At 39.5% G+C, this 19,450-nt stretch overlaps 2 protein-coding genes across 2 annotated transcripts; both read left to right on the forward strand.

Moving 5' to 3' along the window:
* The first annotated feature begins 14,411 nt into the window (after nucleotides 1-14,411).
* Nucleotides 14,412-17,018, forward strand: LOC141590482 (protein FAR-RED IMPAIRED RESPONSE 1-like). The gene is made up of 3 exons (XM_074411073.1): nucleotides 14,412-14,445; nucleotides 15,645-15,856; nucleotides 16,329-17,018. Exons 1-3 carry the CDS (start codon nucleotides 14,412-14,414, stop codon nucleotides 17,016-17,018), a joined length of 936 nt encoding a protein of 311 aa, XP_074267174.1.
* A 36-nt stretch (nucleotides 17,019-17,054) lies between these two features.
* LOC141590484 (protein FAR-RED IMPAIRED RESPONSE 1-like) lies at nucleotides 17,055-18,319 on the forward strand. The gene is made up of 3 exons (XM_074411074.1): nucleotides 17,055-17,478; nucleotides 17,655-18,140; nucleotides 18,219-18,319. The coding sequence occupies exons 1-3, from the start codon at nucleotides 17,055-17,057 to the stop codon at nucleotides 18,317-18,319; spliced, it is 1,011 nt and encodes a 336-aa protein (XP_074267175.1).
* Nucleotides 18,320-19,450: the final 1,131 nt, after the last annotated feature.

A 19,450-nucleotide genomic window follows, 5' to 3' on the forward strand; every position in this document is an offset into this window, starting at 1 on the left:
ATTAATTTAAGCATGAATCATCCCCCATGTTGGTTTCCCCTAATTACCCATTAACCCTAGCTAAGTAAACTACTCACTCATTATCATGTTGAACATGCTAGCAAGGTTGTCAATCATACCAACAAAGTAAAACATGATGAATAAATAAAGATAATTAACAATAATTAAAAGGGATTAAGAGAATTATACCTACTAATGATTCCAATAATAAAGCAAAGAATAATAGAAGTACTTGATGATTGATTGGAAGGTTGTCAATCTCCCAATGATAACCCAAATAATCTTCAATTACCCAAAATGAAAGATGAACAAAAGAGAGATTAAGGAAATGAGATTTGTATTAAGACTTGAATAAAAGTTAATTACAAGATTAAAGAGAGATTTGATTGATATAAACTACACTAGAGATTGCTAAGAAGAACATGATAACTGTTGGGCCCTAAATTATCCTGCCTGATCAGGTATAGCCCAAGTAACAGCCAAGGACAACTTCCAGGCAAAAGATATCTAAAATCAGGCATTACTTCAACACGGATAGGCACCAAGCAGGAGTTGATAGAAGACAGGCGAAAGATAACCAAAGCACACGAAAAGGAAAAGCACCAGCTACTCGCAGGCAACAAAAGTGCAGTTTTATATATGTTCCCTACAAAAAGGAAGACCAATTCCAGAAAGCAAAGATATAGGGAGCAATCAAAGCAACGGCTAAGAAAGAAGCAACCATCTCCGGGTAAATAGGGCACACTCCCTATTTACCAGGGGAAAACCTAAACTAAGCACAAAGACAATTGGAAGCAACCACCTATAAATAGAAAGGAAGAGAAGACAAGAAGGATTATCTGAAAGACCATCACTTTTACTCATATTCTTTGTATTCTTAAGCAATATATTCGCTCATCACGCCCGATATAACAATACTGTCGGGCTATCCGAGAATCATAGTAACAATCACTCCGGCTTGGTGCCCGTGGTTTTTTCCCTTATTCCCGTGGTTTTTCCACGTATAAATCCTTGTGTCATTATTTATTAGTTTGTTTTACATTTAATTATACCAATCAGGCAAGTTATTCGAGTTAGATCACCCTACATATAAATCCCTGGCAGAACGCTCTAGATCAATAAAAATCCTGCCAAAACAATTGGCGCCTACCGTGGGGCATCTAACTCAAAAATAATCAAAAGCCCACCATCAAATACCACAAAAAACTAAGAAAAAATGGCAGGAGATAGCATTGAGCAACAATTAGGCGCCAAACAACAAGATTGTTGGAGATGGAATAATCGAAACAAAAAATGATCCAGTGAAGTGAAGTGGCAAAATTGAAAGAATCAGAATCCAGCCTAAAGATACAGCTGGGAGAAAAAGCTTCAGGATCAAAATTGAAAGTCCAGCCTGGCACACCATTCTCCTCCATCATAAGGAACATTGACTTCTCCAATATTGGTACTCCAACTCCATCAAAATCCAAAGCAGGAGAAGAAATGGACTCAGGAGAACTCCAAAATCAAGAACTCCAAGATCAGACTAACACGGCCATTATGATGGCTATGCTCCAGGAAATCCAAAAACTTCACGAGAGATTTGAAAAGATCCCAGGAGTTCCTACCCCAATTGAAGAAGCAAATCCAGAAAGCTATGCCGATTCACCCTTCGTGGATGAAATAGCAAAGATAGACCTGCCAAAGAAATTTGTGATTCCCTCAATGAGAATCTATGATGGAACCACTGATCCACAAAACCATGTTGCCTATTACAAGCAAAGGATCTTTCAAAACATCAATTCCCGATGAACTACGTCAAGTATGCATATGTAAGGGATTTGGAACAACTCGAATGGACTGCCTTGCAATGGTACACAAACCTGCCAAATGGAAGCATCAAGTCCTTTTGTCGACCTGGTCAATTCTTTCAATCATCGGTTTGCAGCAGCAGGAACTAGAAAAGAGATCCAGTGACTGTACAGAGTTAAACGAAGCCTGGAGAATCCATCGATCATACATGACAAGATTCAACAAAGAAAAAGTCTCAATCCCCAGATGTGATGTTGGAACGGCCGTTGAAGCTTTCAGGCAAGGGCTACCCCCGGATGTGACTTCTACGATGAAATGACCATGAAGCCTGTCATACCTTTGAAGATGTCCAAGCATTAGCCATAGGCTATATCAGGTGGAGGAAGACAAAGGCTACAAGGCGTATAATATCGACAACAACTCAGGATATGACAAAACCAACAGGAAAAGCTTTAACAACAAAGGAAGCAGTTCCAGGCCATCTCCCTACACAAGACCCGTGGATCGAAGTCAACTATACACATGAACAATGAGGTAACTCCTATACTTATCCTCCTGTCCAGGAATATAACTTCTCTGTTGACATTGCAGGATTAATCAAGAGGCTTGACCATATGGGAGACATTGTCAAGTGGCCAAAGAAGTCAGACAACCCCAACTCAAGAAAGGACACCACCAGGTGGTGTGAATTTCACATGGACATAGGTCACACAACAGAAGAATGCCTGGGATTACGGAGACAAGTGGCTTACCCTGCTAAAGAAAGGATACCGAAAGACTTGATGCAAACAAAGAACAGGGAAGATGATGAACAAGAAGAAACACAGAAAGGCAACAGCGTGACCTACCCCCTGCACCACCCATTTATGAAGTCAAATTCATCAATGGAGGATCGAAAATTTGTGGCGACTGACCGGTTCAAATTTGCTAAGAAAATTGCCAGGAGTCAAAAATGAAATCTCCTTTTAAATCTATCAATTTACCTCAAATTACTTTTGACGACAACGATATGCAGGGCATTCCGGACCTCCACCATGACAGCCTGGTAATCACCATGCAAATAGGAACTGCACGTGTCATGAGAATCCTGGTAGATGGAGGCGTTGATAAACCCGATCATGCTTGATGTCCTTAAAGCAATGAAGATTGATGAAAGCCAAATCATAAAGAAGTCTAATGTCCTAGTAGGATTCAGTGGAGAAACAAGAAACACACTGGGAGAAATACACCTGCCCACATATGTGGAAGGAGTATCTTCATATGAAAGATTTGGAGTCCTGGACTGCCTGTCATCCTATAATGCCATATTGGGAAGACCATGGATCCACAACGTAAGAGCCATACCCTCCACCTATCACCAATGCATCAAAATACCAACAGAATGGGGAGTAGCAACCATTAAAGGTGAACAAAAATCTGCCCAGGAATGTTATCTTGAGTCATGAAGCCTTCCAAGACAGGTAAGTCCTCGCCTAGCAATTACAAAGATTCTGTCGGGACAACTCATGTGGCGAAACCAAAATGGAAATCGATCAAGTAATTTTAGACCCCGAGTACCCGACTGTGCACGTCTTGGTAGGATCGATGTCCCCGATCATATCAGGCCGTAATTAGTAAATTTTCTTAGAGGTAAATATTCATGTTTTGCCTGGTCACATTTTGATATGACCGGAATAGATGCCAATATTATTACACATAAACTAAATGTTGATGAGTCTTATAAGCCCGTCCCAACAGAAAAGAAGAAAGTTTGCATTTGAAAGACATGCTATCATTAATGAAGAAGTAGACAAACTATTGGACATGGGGATGATAAGAGAAGTCATGTACCCTAGCTGGCTAGCCAACGTAGTGGTGGTTCAAAAGAAGAATGGCAAGTGGAGAGTTTGTGTAGATTACACAGACCTCAATAAAGCCTGTCCAAAAGACCCATTTCCACTCCCACACATAGACGCAATGGTGGATGCTACAGCAGACACGAACTCGACATTCATGGATGCCTCAAGTGGATTCAACCAAATCAAGATGCACTCATCGATCGGGAACATCTTGCATTTATCACGGAAAGGGGCATATATCTTGCACACAAAGAATGCCCTTTGGCCGAAAAATGCGGGGCAATATACCAATGCTTGGTCAATACACGGTGTTTAAAGACCAAATAGGGGACACCATGGAAGTCTATATTGATGACATGGTAGTTAAATCAAAGAAAGTCAAGATCATGTCGGGGACTTGGAAACGACCTTTAAAATCCTAGAAGATTTCAATATGAAACTCAACCCATCCAAATGCCATTTCGGGGTATCCTCGGAAAATTCTGGGGTACATGGTGACCAAAAGAGGAATAGAAGCTAGCCCAGAACAAATAAGAGCCATACTAGAACTGGAATCCCCCAAGTCAGTCAAAGATATTCAAAAACTGACAGGACGAGTTGCAGCCCTGAATAGATTCATTTCCAGATCATCAGTAAGATGCAAGGCATTCTATGACCTACTCAGGAAGAACAAAACATTCAAATGGTTGCCTGAACACGAGTCAGCCTTCCAGGAGCTCAAAACATACCTGACTACACCTCCGCTACTTGCCAAACCAGACAAAGGAGAACCCCTGACGGTCTACCTATCTGTCACAGAAACAGCAGTAAGTGGAGTCCTGACCAAAGAAATTGATGGCCAACAACATCCAGTCTACTATGTAAGTAAAAGTCTCCTAGATGCAGAAACCAGGTATGGCCTACTTGAAAAATATGTACTTGCTTTAGTAATGTCCTGCACTAAACTTCGACCTTATTTTGAAAGCCACCCAATCGTTGTAAGAACCAACTTGCCTATCAAATGCGTCCGAGAAAGCCCGAGTTATCGGCAGAATGGCAAAATGGTCAAGACAAATCAAAGACCTATGATATAACCTTTGAACCCAGGACGGCAATTAAATCTCAGGCATTAGCAGACTTCGTGGCTGAATTCAGTCCTACCCTAGAACCAGACCTCATAAAAGAGGTCAATCTTCTTGACACCCAAAAAACAGACCAGGAATGGACTCTCCATGTAGATGGGGCAACAAATATGAAAGGCACTGGCCTAGGATTAGTCCTAAAATCACCACAGGGAGACCTGATTGCACAGGCTATTAGTTGTGAGTTCAAAGCCACGAATAATGAGGTGAATATGAAGCCACGATTCTTTGGATTAAAGGTATGTATAGAACTCGGTGTAGCAAACCTCAAGGTAAAAATTGACTCTCTCTTAATTTCCAATCAAGTTAAAGGAGTATATCTTTGCAAAAGATTCAAAGATGATACTCTATTTGGAATATGTCAAAAACCTTTGCAAAAATTCAGAACCTTTGACATTGACCAAATACCAAGGGACCTAAATACCCAGGCGGATGCCCTAGCCAGCCTGGGATCAAATTTCACCCTGCTTTGTGTTTGACAAAATACCCATCGTCCACTGCTGGAACCAACCATAGAAAGGCTCGAACAAATTTGCCCTATCCAGGAAGATACAAATTCCTGGACTAAACCTTACTATGATTGGTTCCTACAAGGGATACTCCCTACAAATAAAAACGAAGCAAGGGCCCTGAAAATCAAAGCATCCACTTATACCATTATAAATAACACCTTGTTTAAAAAGTCTCAGACTGGACCTTACTTACGTTGCACGGAACCAAATGAAGCCAGCCAGGTCATAGAAGACATACATAATGGATATCTTGCGGAACTCATAAAGGTGGAAGGAGCCTGGCAAGCAAAATTCTCGGGACATGGCTACTTCGGCCAACCCCGAGAGTCGATCGCATAGCATAGCATGACTCAAAATGTGAAGCTTGTCAAATCCATTCCCCTTATATCCATCAACCATCAGAACTACTACATTCCATCTCTATTTGGCCATTTATGAAATGGGGCATGGACATAGTAGGGAAGCTACCTCGGCGCCGGACGAAAGTCTTCATGCTAGCAATGATGACTACTTTTCCAAATGGATAGAGGAGACTCTTATAGGCAAGTCAAAGAAAAAGATGTCATATCATTTATCAAAAGGAACATCATATGCAGATATGGAATACCTTTAGAAATAGTCTGTGATAATGGAACACAATTTGTGGGAAAAAGAATGCTAATTTCGTGCACAATGGAATATCAATCTAGTCACATCTACACCAGGCTACCCTAAAGCCAACGGCCAAGCGTAATCAAGCAACAAAGTAGTAATCGTTGCTGAAGAAAAAGTCGAAAAGAAGAAAAGGAAGATGGGCAGAAGAGCTCCCCCTAGTCCTATGGGCTGACAGGACCACACCCAAAACAACCACAGGCCAGACACCATATTCCCTGGTCTATGGGCAAGCAAAGAATACAGCAGAAATTCATGTGCCAACTACCGGATCAGCCTGAACACAATAGAAGAGAACAGCCCCTATTACAAGATAACCTACTCTTAACAAGAACGAGAGATGCGCCAAAGTCGGGATAGCCGCCTACCAACAGCAAGAGCGTGAAGTTACAACAAGAATGTCAACATCAGAGTATTCAAAGAAGGAGACCTGGTACTAAGGAAAGTTTTCTCCAACACCAAAGAAAAGAACGCAGGCAAACTAGCCCCTACATGGGAAGGCCCGTACTTAATTGATTCAATAGTGGGACAAGGAGCTTACAGGCTACAAACTTTGGAAGGAGAAATGATCCCCAGATCTTGGAACATTTCCCACTTAAAACTATTTCATATCTGAGAAGCAGGTAAAATCACCCACCCTATATACATGTGCTAAATTCCATACCTGCTATGTGCTAAGTTACCACTTAAAACTATTTCATACCTGCTATGTGCTAAGTTGCTTACATGTTATTTTTAATTTTACCCAAAACTTTATTTCAAATCCTGAAAACTTGTTTTACGCCTTCTTTTCACTTATTATATGTTACACTTTAGACTTAAGCAAATGTTCGGGATTGAGGCCACTCCACCCAACCCTGAATAGCATTTCTAAAAATGCTCTAATTTGGCACCGCCCGCCTAACTCGAAAAATAAACGAGCTCAAGATAAAAAGACAAGTACAAAGGTGGAATAGACCATAGTACTTGTCAAAAAAGCCCCTCTGACAGCCGAGGGCCATAAGCCCTCCCGACCGGCAACCACCCTCATTCTTATAAGCCCTCCGACAGGCAGATAAAGCCACCATTTCCTATAAACACAGGAATGAGGGCCATAAGCCCTCCTGACAGGCATTACTCTAACAAAAATAATATCACATGAATGTACAGGTACAAATCCCGATCAAAAAAAAAGAAGAAAATCAAGGAAAGGATATATATATTAAAACCTACCCAAGAATACACCCCTCCCAGGCAGGAAGAACACACCGTTTATCCAGGCAAAGCCAACAAAAACAAAACAAATCCTAAATTATTTGTTCAGGGAACATCCCCCCCCTGAATAGGCCAAAACAACACAAAATCCCACAAACAGAAAAAATCAAACTAGCCCACCTTGGACACAGTAGTAGAACCAATCCCCTCATCAGTGACCTCCTCTTCTTCATCTCCTTCACCATCACTTGTTTTTCCCTTTGGATGGAGGAGAGTCTACCTCCTCGTCAGCATGCAACTTACAAAGCTCAGGATAAGTGATATTGAGATCGGCCAATTCCCCGATCGGGATTCCAAAAGGCGACTCAAAGCAGGCTCTTTCATAGCATCCACACGACCCTTGCCAAAGAAATACAATGCAAAGCATCTTTATACCGGCCCGAACCTCATCCCTCTCTCACCAACTCCTCATTTACCTTTAATCGCTCCTACATAGCCTTTGTTTTTCAGCCTTCAATTCTTCCTGGGCAATATCAAACTTAGCCTGAAGAGCTTTCAAGGCATCCCTGAGCGATTTCACTTAGCGAGACTCCACCAAAGAACCGAGCCTTCCCTGCCTCATTATCCTCCTTCAACGAATGATTCTCAGCCTTGGACACCTCCAAATCAGCTTTAAACTTGTCAGCATCTTTCTTCAAGATTTGTACCTCCCAATCCAAGGCATTTTTTAGACCATGGACTGATTCCAGTTGACAGCACTCCTCAAAGACATCATTAACATTCTAAAAACAAAAGAAAATGCCCATCTAAGCCACAAAAAAGAAAACACACACAAAAACCCACAACAAACAAAGACAAAAAATATATACCTCCTGAAGCATGGTAACCAGGTTGGCAGCATAATCCCTGGAACGATACATAGCAGCCAAAGCACGAGCAGAAACTTCCTCTGCCTGGTACTTGAAATAAGGATCATCAACCACAAAAGCCTGAGCCTGAATTTGATCCTTAGCAACCGGACCTCATCCATACGAGCCCCGACTCCCCGACCTCATGAACTCCTCCCAAAGACTCATCCACTCTCTTCCTCTTCTCGGGACGATCACTTTCATCCACAATCTTTTCATGCGACACCAACCGAGCCCCCCATGATTCCGAATTTGAACAAAGACTATCACTCCCCGTTGCCTCACTACTCTTTGACTTCTCCCCTGTAATTTGAGAAACCCCTGCCTTCACCAAAGACAGACCAAAACTAGCAATTCTGGCAGAAGCCCTGGTAGCTGCACGACGAGTTTCTAAATCAAAGAATATAAGCATGAATCCAATACAGAAAAGAATGACAAAACAAGCAAAAGAACTTACTCCCCGACGAAGATGCCCCTGGAAACTTAGTGCTCTTCACAGGCTTATAAGTGCTCAACTTAGCCTTCTTAAAACGAGGCATAGCAGCTTGCCCCAGACAGACAGGCCAAGCCCTCTCCTCTTCGTGCAACGCCATAAACGCCGCTATCCGGTCACCGACCCTCAAAGATCGTGGATCATTCACCCAGTCATTTACTAAAAGAAAGCACGGGCAAAGTAAGTAAACTCTCCAAAAAATATTATTACCAAACCAAAAAATAATGCAGGAAAGAAAGATTACCTCCTTCAACAGCTGGGTAATTAAGATAGTCCAGGTCAGGGGCAATTGAGTCAGCCTTGATAAACATATAAGTTTGAGCCCAGCCTTTATCATCCCCTGAATCAAAATTGGTGATCAGGTGAGCCATCTTTGACCTGACTCGAAAATTAAACCTCCCAGTAGAATGACTCTTCAGGTGATAGACGTTCTTAAAATCATCCAGGGTAATAACCAACTTATGCTTAGAGCATAAATGCTCAATAGAATGGACAATCTTCCAAACCATTGGCATGAGTTGAAACGGAGGAACCCTAATAGCCCTAATCACCTCAGCCATAAAGGGAGAAAGGGGAAGTTACCACCACCCCTGAAAGCCCACTCAAAAATACAGAACCAACCCGGGCTACTCCAATTAGCCCTGATAGGACCATTCTCAGGAATCCAAACTTCAGCCCCATGAGGAATGAGACCCCTGCCCTTTATATAATGCTCAAAAGCAGGTTTCAATTGATTAGCCTCATGGAAAGAGACTGCCAAAGCCTTATTAGGAGAATACTCAACCCCCTTATAAGACATAGACAGAATCTCTGGAGGAGGAACAACCTCCACCACATCATCCTCAGGGATGACATCAGGGACCCCCTCAACCTCAGCAGAAACCATTTCAACTTCAACAGGAACTTTTTCAACCTCAGCAGGAGCTTTTGAAGCTGCTGTCTTTCTCCTGCCACCAGCCATATATTATTTTTCTGGGAAATGAATTTTTTACAAAGAGAGAATTTTTTAGAAAGAGAAAGAAGAAAATTAGAGATTGGAATGTGAAGACATACGGAATAATAAGCAGGATATTTATAGCCGCAAAACTATAACGGCTAGGAAAGCAAGTGGTTAAGATCAATCATGACTCTCCTAGGGTTTTGTGAACCTACCCTATTTATGGTAAGTAACTGTTACAAGAAGTTGAATCAAACACAAATTCTGAATCCGATAGAAAGTCCCTGCACAAATCACTTGCCTGGCCCAAATTTTTATCTCCTCATTCCTGGCCAGACCCAATAAAGGAATAAGCAGATAAGGGGCAATTGTTGGGCCCTAAATTATCCTGCCTGATCAGGTATAGCCCAGGTAACAGCCAAGGACAACTTCCAGGCAAAAGATATCTAAAATCAGGCATTACTTCAACACGGATAGGCACCAAGCAGGAGTTGATAGAAGACAGGCGAAAGATAACCAGCAGCCTGAAAAGGAAAAGCACCAGGCTACTGCAGGCAACAAACAGGCAGTTTTATATATGTTCCCTACAAAAAAGGAAGACCAATTCCAGAAAGCAAAGATATAGGGAGCAGTCAAAGCAACGGCTAAGAAAGAAGCAACCATCTCCGGGTAAATAGGGCACACTCCCTATTTACCAGGAAAACCTAAACGGCACAAAGACAATTGGAAGCAACCACCTATAAATAGAAAGGAAGAGAAGACAAGAAGGATTATCTGAAAGACCATCACTTTTACTCATATTCTTTGTATTCTTAAGCAATATATTCGCCTGTCACGCCTGATATAACAATACTGTCAGGGCTATCCAGAATCATAGTAACAATCACTCCTGGCTTGGTGCCCGTGGTTTTTTCCCTTATTCCTGGGGTTTTTCCACGTATAAATCCTTGTGTCATTATTTATTAGTTTGTTTTACATTTAATTATACCAATCAGGCAAGTTATTCGAGTTAGATCACCCTACATATAAATCCCTGGCAGGACGCTCTAGATCAATAAAAATCCTGCCAAAACAATAACCTAATTAGACTAATGGGGTATTTATAGTGGGGATAAAGTACATAAATTAGGGTTATTAAGGGCTTAAATGACGATTAAGTCCTTGAGGAATCGTCGGTCTCAAGAGAGAGTCCGGTCTCCTTTTCGCCGGTCTTAGAAAAATATGCGCATCCTTCATTGAACAAGTAGAAGACGGATTAGCTGTCACACAATCCGAGCGTCTAGGGCACAGGACGGGCGGATTGTGGATGTTTTGGACGAGCGGATTCGTGGGGTGGACGGGCGGATTGTGGTGGTTCTGGACGGGCGTCCAGCTGAGGAAGACGCTCGGATTGCTTGTGCTGGACGGGCGGATTGTGGTCAATCCGCTCGGATTCTCTGTCAGCTTCTTCATTTCTTCTTTTCTTCCTGTCTCTTCCTAAAATCCTTGAGGATTTCCTCGGGGATGCAAGGATATTTTCTCATCATTGCCCATCTACTATAGTATGTACAAAGGCCTTCTAGTATTGTCTTCTCTTTGATGCTTGGTCATTGAATTCAATCAATTTAGGTCCATTTTGACATGAAAATGCAAGGTTTGCACTCCTTTCCTACCAAGGGATCAAAACCTCAAAGAATATGCAAAACAAAGGACTAAAGACAATAAATGACCCAAATATGCATTAAAAAGCATGGGAACAAGGCTAATTCGGGGACTAAATATGCTCAAATTATGGTCACATCAACGACCCTTCTTCTTGTCTAGGCAAGAATGGGAATTCCGCGATCCTCCAGTGTTTCTAACACCATATGGAGTCTACTCTTGAAGAAAGCATTTAACGATTGAGGACAAAGGTACCCTAGCTTGACACAACTTGGAGGTGAGTTATTGGTATCCTTCTAGGCTTAGTAGTTTGAAGAAATCATATCTATAATGGAATGTGTACCCTTAGATTGCTTCCCCTTTAGATAATTTCCTCCACTTAGATGAGGAAAGTGGCTATTCTTTTGTAAATGCATCTGTTACTTGATTTTGTGTGCTTTAATGCTTGGATGTGTCGCCATTTTGGCAAGTCCCGCCTTGCCTTGCAAGAAGGCATTCTACCTCATGGTTATCTTGTTGTGAGTTGAAGGGGCGGAGTGAGACCTGCTAATTGTATCATATCGGCTATATTAGTAGGTTAGTTTAAATAAGGGTCCTAGTTTTGTCACCTCTTTACTCGGGACGAGCAAAGGTTCGATTTGGGGATATTTGATGTGACCAATATTTGAGCATATTTAGTCCCCGAATTAGCCTCGTTCCTATGTTTTTTAGTGCATAATTGGGTCATTTACTATCTTTAGTCCTTTGTTTTACATATTCTTTGAAGTTTTGTTTCCTTGGTAGGAGAGGAGTGCAAACCTTGCATTTTCATGGCAAAATGGAGCTAAATTGATCGAATATAATGACCAAGCATCAAAGTGAAGACAATACTAGAAGGCCTATGTAAATAATGTAGTAGATGGGCAATGATGAAGAAGATCCTTGCATCTCCAACAAGATCCTTGAGGATTGTTGGAAGAAGAAAACAAGAAAAGAGGAAGAAGCTTGCTGGACTACAATCCGCCCGTCGCAGCCTCGGGACGCTCGTCCAAGACCTCCACAATCTGAGCATCCCACTACCTTGTCCGCTCGTCCTGCACCACCACAATCCGCTCGTCCCGACCCCTTGGCCGCTCGGATTCCTACCTAGTACAGCACGTCTCTTCCTTGTTCCACTCGGGAGGCGCATATTTCTGAAAGACTAGCAAAAAGGAGACTAGCATCTTCCTTCGAGAGGAGCATTTCCTCAACTTGTCTTAAGGGTCTTAATCGTCATTTAAGCCCTTAGTAACCCTAATTTATGTACCTAATCTTCACTATAAATACCCCATTGTACTAATTAGATTATAACCAATCCTTAATATTATTTATGTTCTTCCTAATCTCATTTTAATCTTGTAATCAACTTTTAATTAAGCATTAATACAAATCTCATTTCCTTAATTTCTCTATTGTTCATCCTTTATTTTGGGTAATTGAAGATTATTTGGGGTTTATTTGGAGGATTGACAACCTTCCAATCATTCATCAAGTACTTTTTTTATTCTTTGCTTATTATTTTGGAATCATCATTAGGTATAATTCTCTTTACCCTTGTTTTAATTATTGTTAATCATTTGCATTCATTCATCATGTTTTGCTTTGTTAATATGTTTGTCAACCTTGTTAGCATGTTAAACTTGATAATGAGTGAGTAGTTTCCTTAGCTAGGGTTAATGGGGAATTAGGGGAAACCTCACATGGGGGATGATTCATGCTTAATCTAATATGTTCACATAATTTATTTGCATGCTTGTTGTGATCTCAACTTATGCACATGTTATGTTTGATGAAATGCGAGCCTATGAATCCTTGCATTTTTTACCCATCACTTACCTTTTCAATGAGACTTGTAAGACATAAACCAACTCGAGTCTCATTAGACCATGCATATAGTTGAGTAGGGAGGATTAAGTCGACTTGTAGGTGTTGTATATTCTAATCAATTCGGCTCCGGGACCCAAACCTTCCTAGGATTGTAAGATATAAACCAACTCGATCCTATCACAATAATAATTGCTTGCTTATAATTTGAGAATATGTTTGTATGATCAATTCCCATGAATCCCCTATGAACCCATGACACCCTAGTGCTTTTAATCAATTGTTTACATCTCATTTTAATCATCTTGCTTGTTTATTTACATTATTATTTTGTTTAGTGATCTTCTTATCTCAACCCAAATTGTGACACCCTTAGACACCACTACTTGCAATCGAAAATCCTACATCATTACCCGTCCCTTGTGATCCGACCTTTACTTACCTCTTTACTAATAGTAGAGTAGTTTGTGAAGTTATAAATATTGTTTTGGTTTAGGTGCTCCTAACGACAAGTAACCGAAAACGATAGTCCGACCACTGTAACTATTTGTGAGGGAACATGGCTATTTATAGCCTATTAAAGTCGGCTAAGTATTTCATATTGGGTAACTATCAACATGTGGTGATCTTACCCCTTCAAAACTTAATGAGTTAGTTTTTCTTTTACCCCTCTTATGCTATGCCACGTATATGATACTTATCCTTATTTAATATTTTGTTTTTTTATAAGAAATACTTATAATGTATAATTATAAGTTACTTGGTCCATTTAGTAGTTACGAGAAGTTAATTCTAGGTGATTTGTGCATATAATAACTATCGACTATTGGTATCGTCCTAAAATGATAAAAAAAATATAATGTAGCAAGTTATCTTGGGTCAAAATAAGTAGTTTTGCTAATCGAGTCGGGTCGAGTCAAAATTAGTCGCAACTTGGTCTTTTCTAATAAAAAGAAGTTTACAAAAAGAAAAAAAAACTTGACATATCCATCTAGTATTTTTATATTACTGTCCGGATATTACATATATATAGTAAAGTACATATAAGTCCCTTATATGTTTTGAGTCCTTAAGTCTTTACTAGAGCCTTTGGATTAGCTTAATGGACCGTCTAGATTTGCTTGCTTTATTGGCAAAATAGGCGTCCAAAAAAAAGGAAATAGGTTGAGCAGGAGAGAAGGTGTGTGTGTCAAGGGACATCTCTATTACCCATTGTATACTACACAAACCCCACCAAAACATGCAGACTAATTTCACACACCTTCCTCAACACACTACTACACAAACCCCACCAAAACACAATTTTAAAAAAACTCAACCTAGATATATCTCCTTCCTGGCGATAATTTTCTTCCTTGATCATCTTACTTTCTACCTACTTTCTTCCTTGATCATCTTTCATCATTACATTAAGAGCAACTAAAAATCCTACTTCGAAGAACAACAAGTAGTCAAAGAACAAAACCGTATTCCAACATCAACAATGGCGGATTTGCAGATGATTCCATTTATTGATGGTAACTATTGTATATTTTATTCATTTGTTTCATTCAACGTTAAATAATGATTCGTTTGTTTATTTTTTATTTATCAAAGAAACTAGGTTAAATATCAACAGTAGCTTACATTTGAGAAGTATTTGAAAGCTAGGTTTTTGTTATTTGAAAGCTCCAACATCAACATCAACATCAACATCAACATTAGTGAGTTCAACATGAAGTCTGTAACGTTCAACCTTTAAACAATGGAACTTTTCGTAGTTAAGGTCATAGTTGAAATTACACTTATCGACGTTGGAATTATTATTATGGTAAATAAAATTACAGTTTGTTTGTAGTCTTTTAAAATTACATTTTGCGAGAGCCAATATAGTAATCGCAACGTGACAGTTAAATGACTGCGTGAACAGACATAAAGTGTAACTGTAACAGACAAAAGTGTAATACTGACGGACGAAAGTGTAATGTAAGGAATAAAAAAGTGTAATTGTAAAGTATAATTCTATTGTGTAACTGTAATGATAAAAAGTGTAATTCTATCTGAGAAAACTATAATTCTAACTGTAAAGTATAACTGTAATATTAAAAAGTATAATTCTAAGAGACAAAAGTATAATTTTAACAATCAAAAGTGTAATTTCAGCACTATATAAATAAGTGTAACTGTAAGAGTAAAAAGTATAATTCTAACAGACGAAAGTATAATTTTAACAATCAAAAGTATAATTTCAGCACTATATAAATAAGTGTAACTGTATGAGTAAAAAGTATAATTCTAACAGACGAAAGTATAATTTTAACAATCAAAAGTGTAATTTCAGTACTATATGTATAAGTGTAACTGTAATGGTTGAAAGTGTAATTCTAACAGACAAAAGTATAATTTTAACAATCAAAAGTGTAATTTAGTACTATATGAATAAATGTAACTGTAATGGTAAAAAGTGTAATTCTAACAGACGAAAGTATACTTTTAACAATCAAAAGTGTAATTTCAGTACTATATGAATAAATGTAACTGCAATGGTAAAAAGTGTAATTCTATCTGAGAAAAGTGTAATTTTAACAAACAAAAGTGTAATTTCAGCACTATATAAATAAGTGTAACTGTAATATTAAAAAGTATAATTCTAACAGACAAAAGTATAATTTTAACCAAAACATGGGTTACTTTAACATGATATGTATACAATTGTTAATCATTGGACTATTGACAGATACAATTGAGCACAATGGAAAACAAAAACCGAACGAGGAAAATTTTTGCAGGAACGTTGAAGAAACGTTTACCCCATATGTTGGGCAGGAATTTCTGGAAATCAAGGAGGAATTGTCATTTTATAAGATTTATGTTGTTGCTTGTGGTTTTGATGTGCGGAAATACACGACAAAGAGATGGTGTGGCGAGGAAATCAAATCAAACATGTTGGTTTGCAACCGAGAGGGGTTCACACATAAGGGAGAAATGGAGTGTGGTGGCCGCCAGGATGTAGGTAGGAGACACAAAGTCAGGCGCGTTGGGTGCAAAGCAAAGATTAGGCTATTTATGAGAAATGGGGAATTGTTAATTGACAGATTCCACAGAGGCCACAACCATGAACTCACATGTGCCAGAAACAGAGAGTTTCAAAAGTTGGCATGCAACATAACAGATTATCACAAAATGATAATCCTTTATAACTCAAGGGTGAGTATTCTAGGTATTTATTACTTTGTCTTTAAAATGACACCGTGTTGGGTTTGCTGAAGTTAGCCTTTTCCTTCCTAAAATTACAGTTTTGTTGGTTAGAATTATACTTTCTTTAGGTTGTTGCAATTACACTTTTGTTTATTACAATTACTATATTAACGGTTAATGTTACACTTTTAAATATTTATAAAAGATTGTCATTAATTAACAGCTGAAGATTAGAGCAACAAAGACTTACAAAATTCTGAAGGAACATGTTAATGGGTTTGAGAACATTGGAGCTAGCTTAAATGATTTTAAGAACTTTCACAGAGATGTGAAATATTACATTCATGAACGGGACGGTCAGATGTTCGTGGACCACTTTAAGGAAATGGTTGTTAATAGGCCAGGGTTCTTCTTGGACTATGATGTTGATTCTAACGGTAGCCTGAGTAAAGCTATATGGGCCGACGGTATCGCTAGAAGGAACTACTCTGTTTTTGGTGATGCAGTGTCGTTTGATCCAACGTATTCCACCAATAAGTATGATATGGCTTTCACACCTTTCACAGGGGTAGATCACCATAAACGATCAGTCACGTTCTTTGGCGCGCTAGTTGCTCATGGAGACGCAGATTCGTTTAAATGGGTTTTCAGCCACTTCTTGGCTGCGATGGGTGGGAAGGAGCCTAAGTATATTATCACCGATCAGGATCCTGGTATTCTTAACGCGGTCCCCCTCGTGTTCAAGATAGCGCGCCACCGATATTGTATGTGGCATATCATAAACAAAGTGCCAAGCAAGTTTGGAGTGACGAGAGAAGATTATTCTGAATTTGTAAAGAAATTGAATGCCATTATATGGGATGAAGACATTGAAGCGACAGAGTTCGATGCAAAATGGGAAGAAATAGGATGAGAACACACAGTTAATAACATTGATTGGTTTAAAGAAATGTACGCTAAAAGGAAGCATTGGGTTATGGCACATTGTAGGGACCTAGAGATGGGTGGTGTAATGAGGACAACCCAAAGATCCGAGAGAGAAAATAGTTTTTTTAAGATATTTGAGAGCAAGTCGGGAACGTTAGTTGCGTTTTCGCTGCGTTTTGACAGCGCGATGGACCAACAAAGACACACGCGGAAGAAGCTTGACAACGGTAACAGACACACTTCCCCTAAAATATCAACGCATCTAGCTATTAAGGTGCACGGGGCACAAGGGTACAGTCATAAAGTATTCGAGGAATATCAAGAAGAGGTCAAATACTCAATCGATACTTGTAAAAGCAGGGGTTTTACTGAGGCAGACTCTTTAGAGGTGACAACTGTAAGAGATGCAAACAGGGACAGAAATTATCAGGTTACGTACTGCCAAGGTATCATTGTGACTTATTGGAGTTACACAATTATTCATTACCATTGCCATTATCTTTATTAAAATTACACATCACAGAGTTACACTTACGTCGGTTAGAATTATACTTTAGCCTGTCACAGTTACACTTTTTTCTAACTGTCTAAACTAATATATTACTCTATAATGTTGAACTAGATACATTTAAAGCAACTTATAGCTGCAGAATGCTTAAAAGGAAAGGCATTATATGCCGGCATGTAATATGGATTTACTCATCGAACGGAGTGAAGAAAATTCCAGAACTGTGTGTTGTTAACAGATGGTGCAAAGATGCAATCCGCACTAAAATGTTCGATTGTAATGGGGAAGCAGCTGAGGACGTTGATATAATAGATGGAAAAGAGATTGCAATGTCACTAATATGGTCAGAGATTCATCAGACAGTTGTTATGCTCATGGGCAAATTCAAGGCGGATGTCGACAACTTTTCTAGTCTAATTAGAGAGCTAAAGGAGAAACTATCACCCTATGGATCACCAATGAATAAACAACAACAGTTGGAGAAAATTCTTGGTTGTTCTGCTAGTCAGGAGATAACCATTTTGCCACCCAAGCAATCAAAAAACAAGGGAAGTGGAAAGAGAATGTTGTCGCTTAAGGCAAAAGCAGTTGCCTTGGCAAGCAAGCCAAAACGCATGTGTAAAAATTGCAAGCGATTAGTTCACCATGACAAAAGGAACTGCCCTAACCCTTTTGCAGAGCACCCACCATTGTCACATTTGTCAGAGGAATCGTCGGAAGAAGAGGAAGAAGAAGTGGAAGAAGAAGTGGAAGAGGAAGAAGATTACATCTTAGAATAATCACTATAATAAGCAATAATCGGCACAATTTTTTTTGGATGACTTATGTATCATTCTCACTGATGTCTAAACAAAATACGAGGTACAACTTGATATTTCGTATTTTGTTTAGACATCAAACTGCAATGAAGTCAACTGATACCAACTACAATCAATTTTGTTGAAGTATTTTGTTTTGGACGAAACGGTTATAACTTGTAACATCAAAGTACAGGAACTTGCAAAATCTTTACTCTTATTATAATTTATCTTCTTGGAATTACAGTTTGTCTGGTTAGAATTATACTTTTCTGTCATAAAGTTACACTTTTTCTGAGTAGAATCTACAAAGAATGACAGCTTATATTATCAGAATTACACTTTTTCTGATTATAATTACAGATTATATGATTAAATTTACACTTTATCTCTTGTAAAGCCTTACCAAGCCATATTCCTCCTTTTCCAAACTGTTCATCAACATCGACCAGCACTCAATGACATTGAACGACATATGATTTTCAGGGGCCATGGACATAATGTCAGCTCTCCGAAGCGTTGCGTGCCGGCTATACCAAGCCAGTTGTTCACTGCACTCATAATATTAAACCGCTCTTTAATAAAAATCAGTCCAATTTGAAAATAAAACCTCTGTCAAAGTATAAATTTTACACCACAACTGACCGTTCCAGAAAAATGTGGTCATCTAACAAGCAATAGTCGGCAACGTGCTTTCTCCATTGTTTAATATCCTTGATTAATGCTTGGTTATTCCGGAGCAGCTTTGACACAACTTGTGTCGTGTAACCACCTCGACCGCAGTCAATCGAGCAGCCCAAACCGTCCCCCTTTCCACGAGGCTGGATCTTCACAGAGGAGAGGGCTTTACCGGACGGATTGCGCATGGTGACAGGTGTCGCCTCAATTGCGGGCTCTTCAGAAACAGGAGCGCGGGTACGTTTTGTGTGGCTCGGCCCTATGTCACCATCTGGTTTTCTCTTAACAACATTCAACTTCCTCGTCAATGGATGTCCAGCAACCTCTTTGAAATGACCAATACGACGCAAGATGTCCGTCCGAAACCATTAATGTCACGCAGGACGAGGGTCGCGACAATCTCAAAGACGATACAGGTCCATAGCATCCTCTTTC

This window comes from Silene latifolia, chromosome 7, assembly GCF_048544455.1.
Source record: "Silene latifolia isolate original U9 population chromosome 7, ASM4854445v1, whole genome shotgun sequence".
Taxonomy (NCBI): domain Eukaryota; kingdom Viridiplantae; phylum Streptophyta; class Magnoliopsida; order Caryophyllales; family Caryophyllaceae; genus Silene; species Silene latifolia.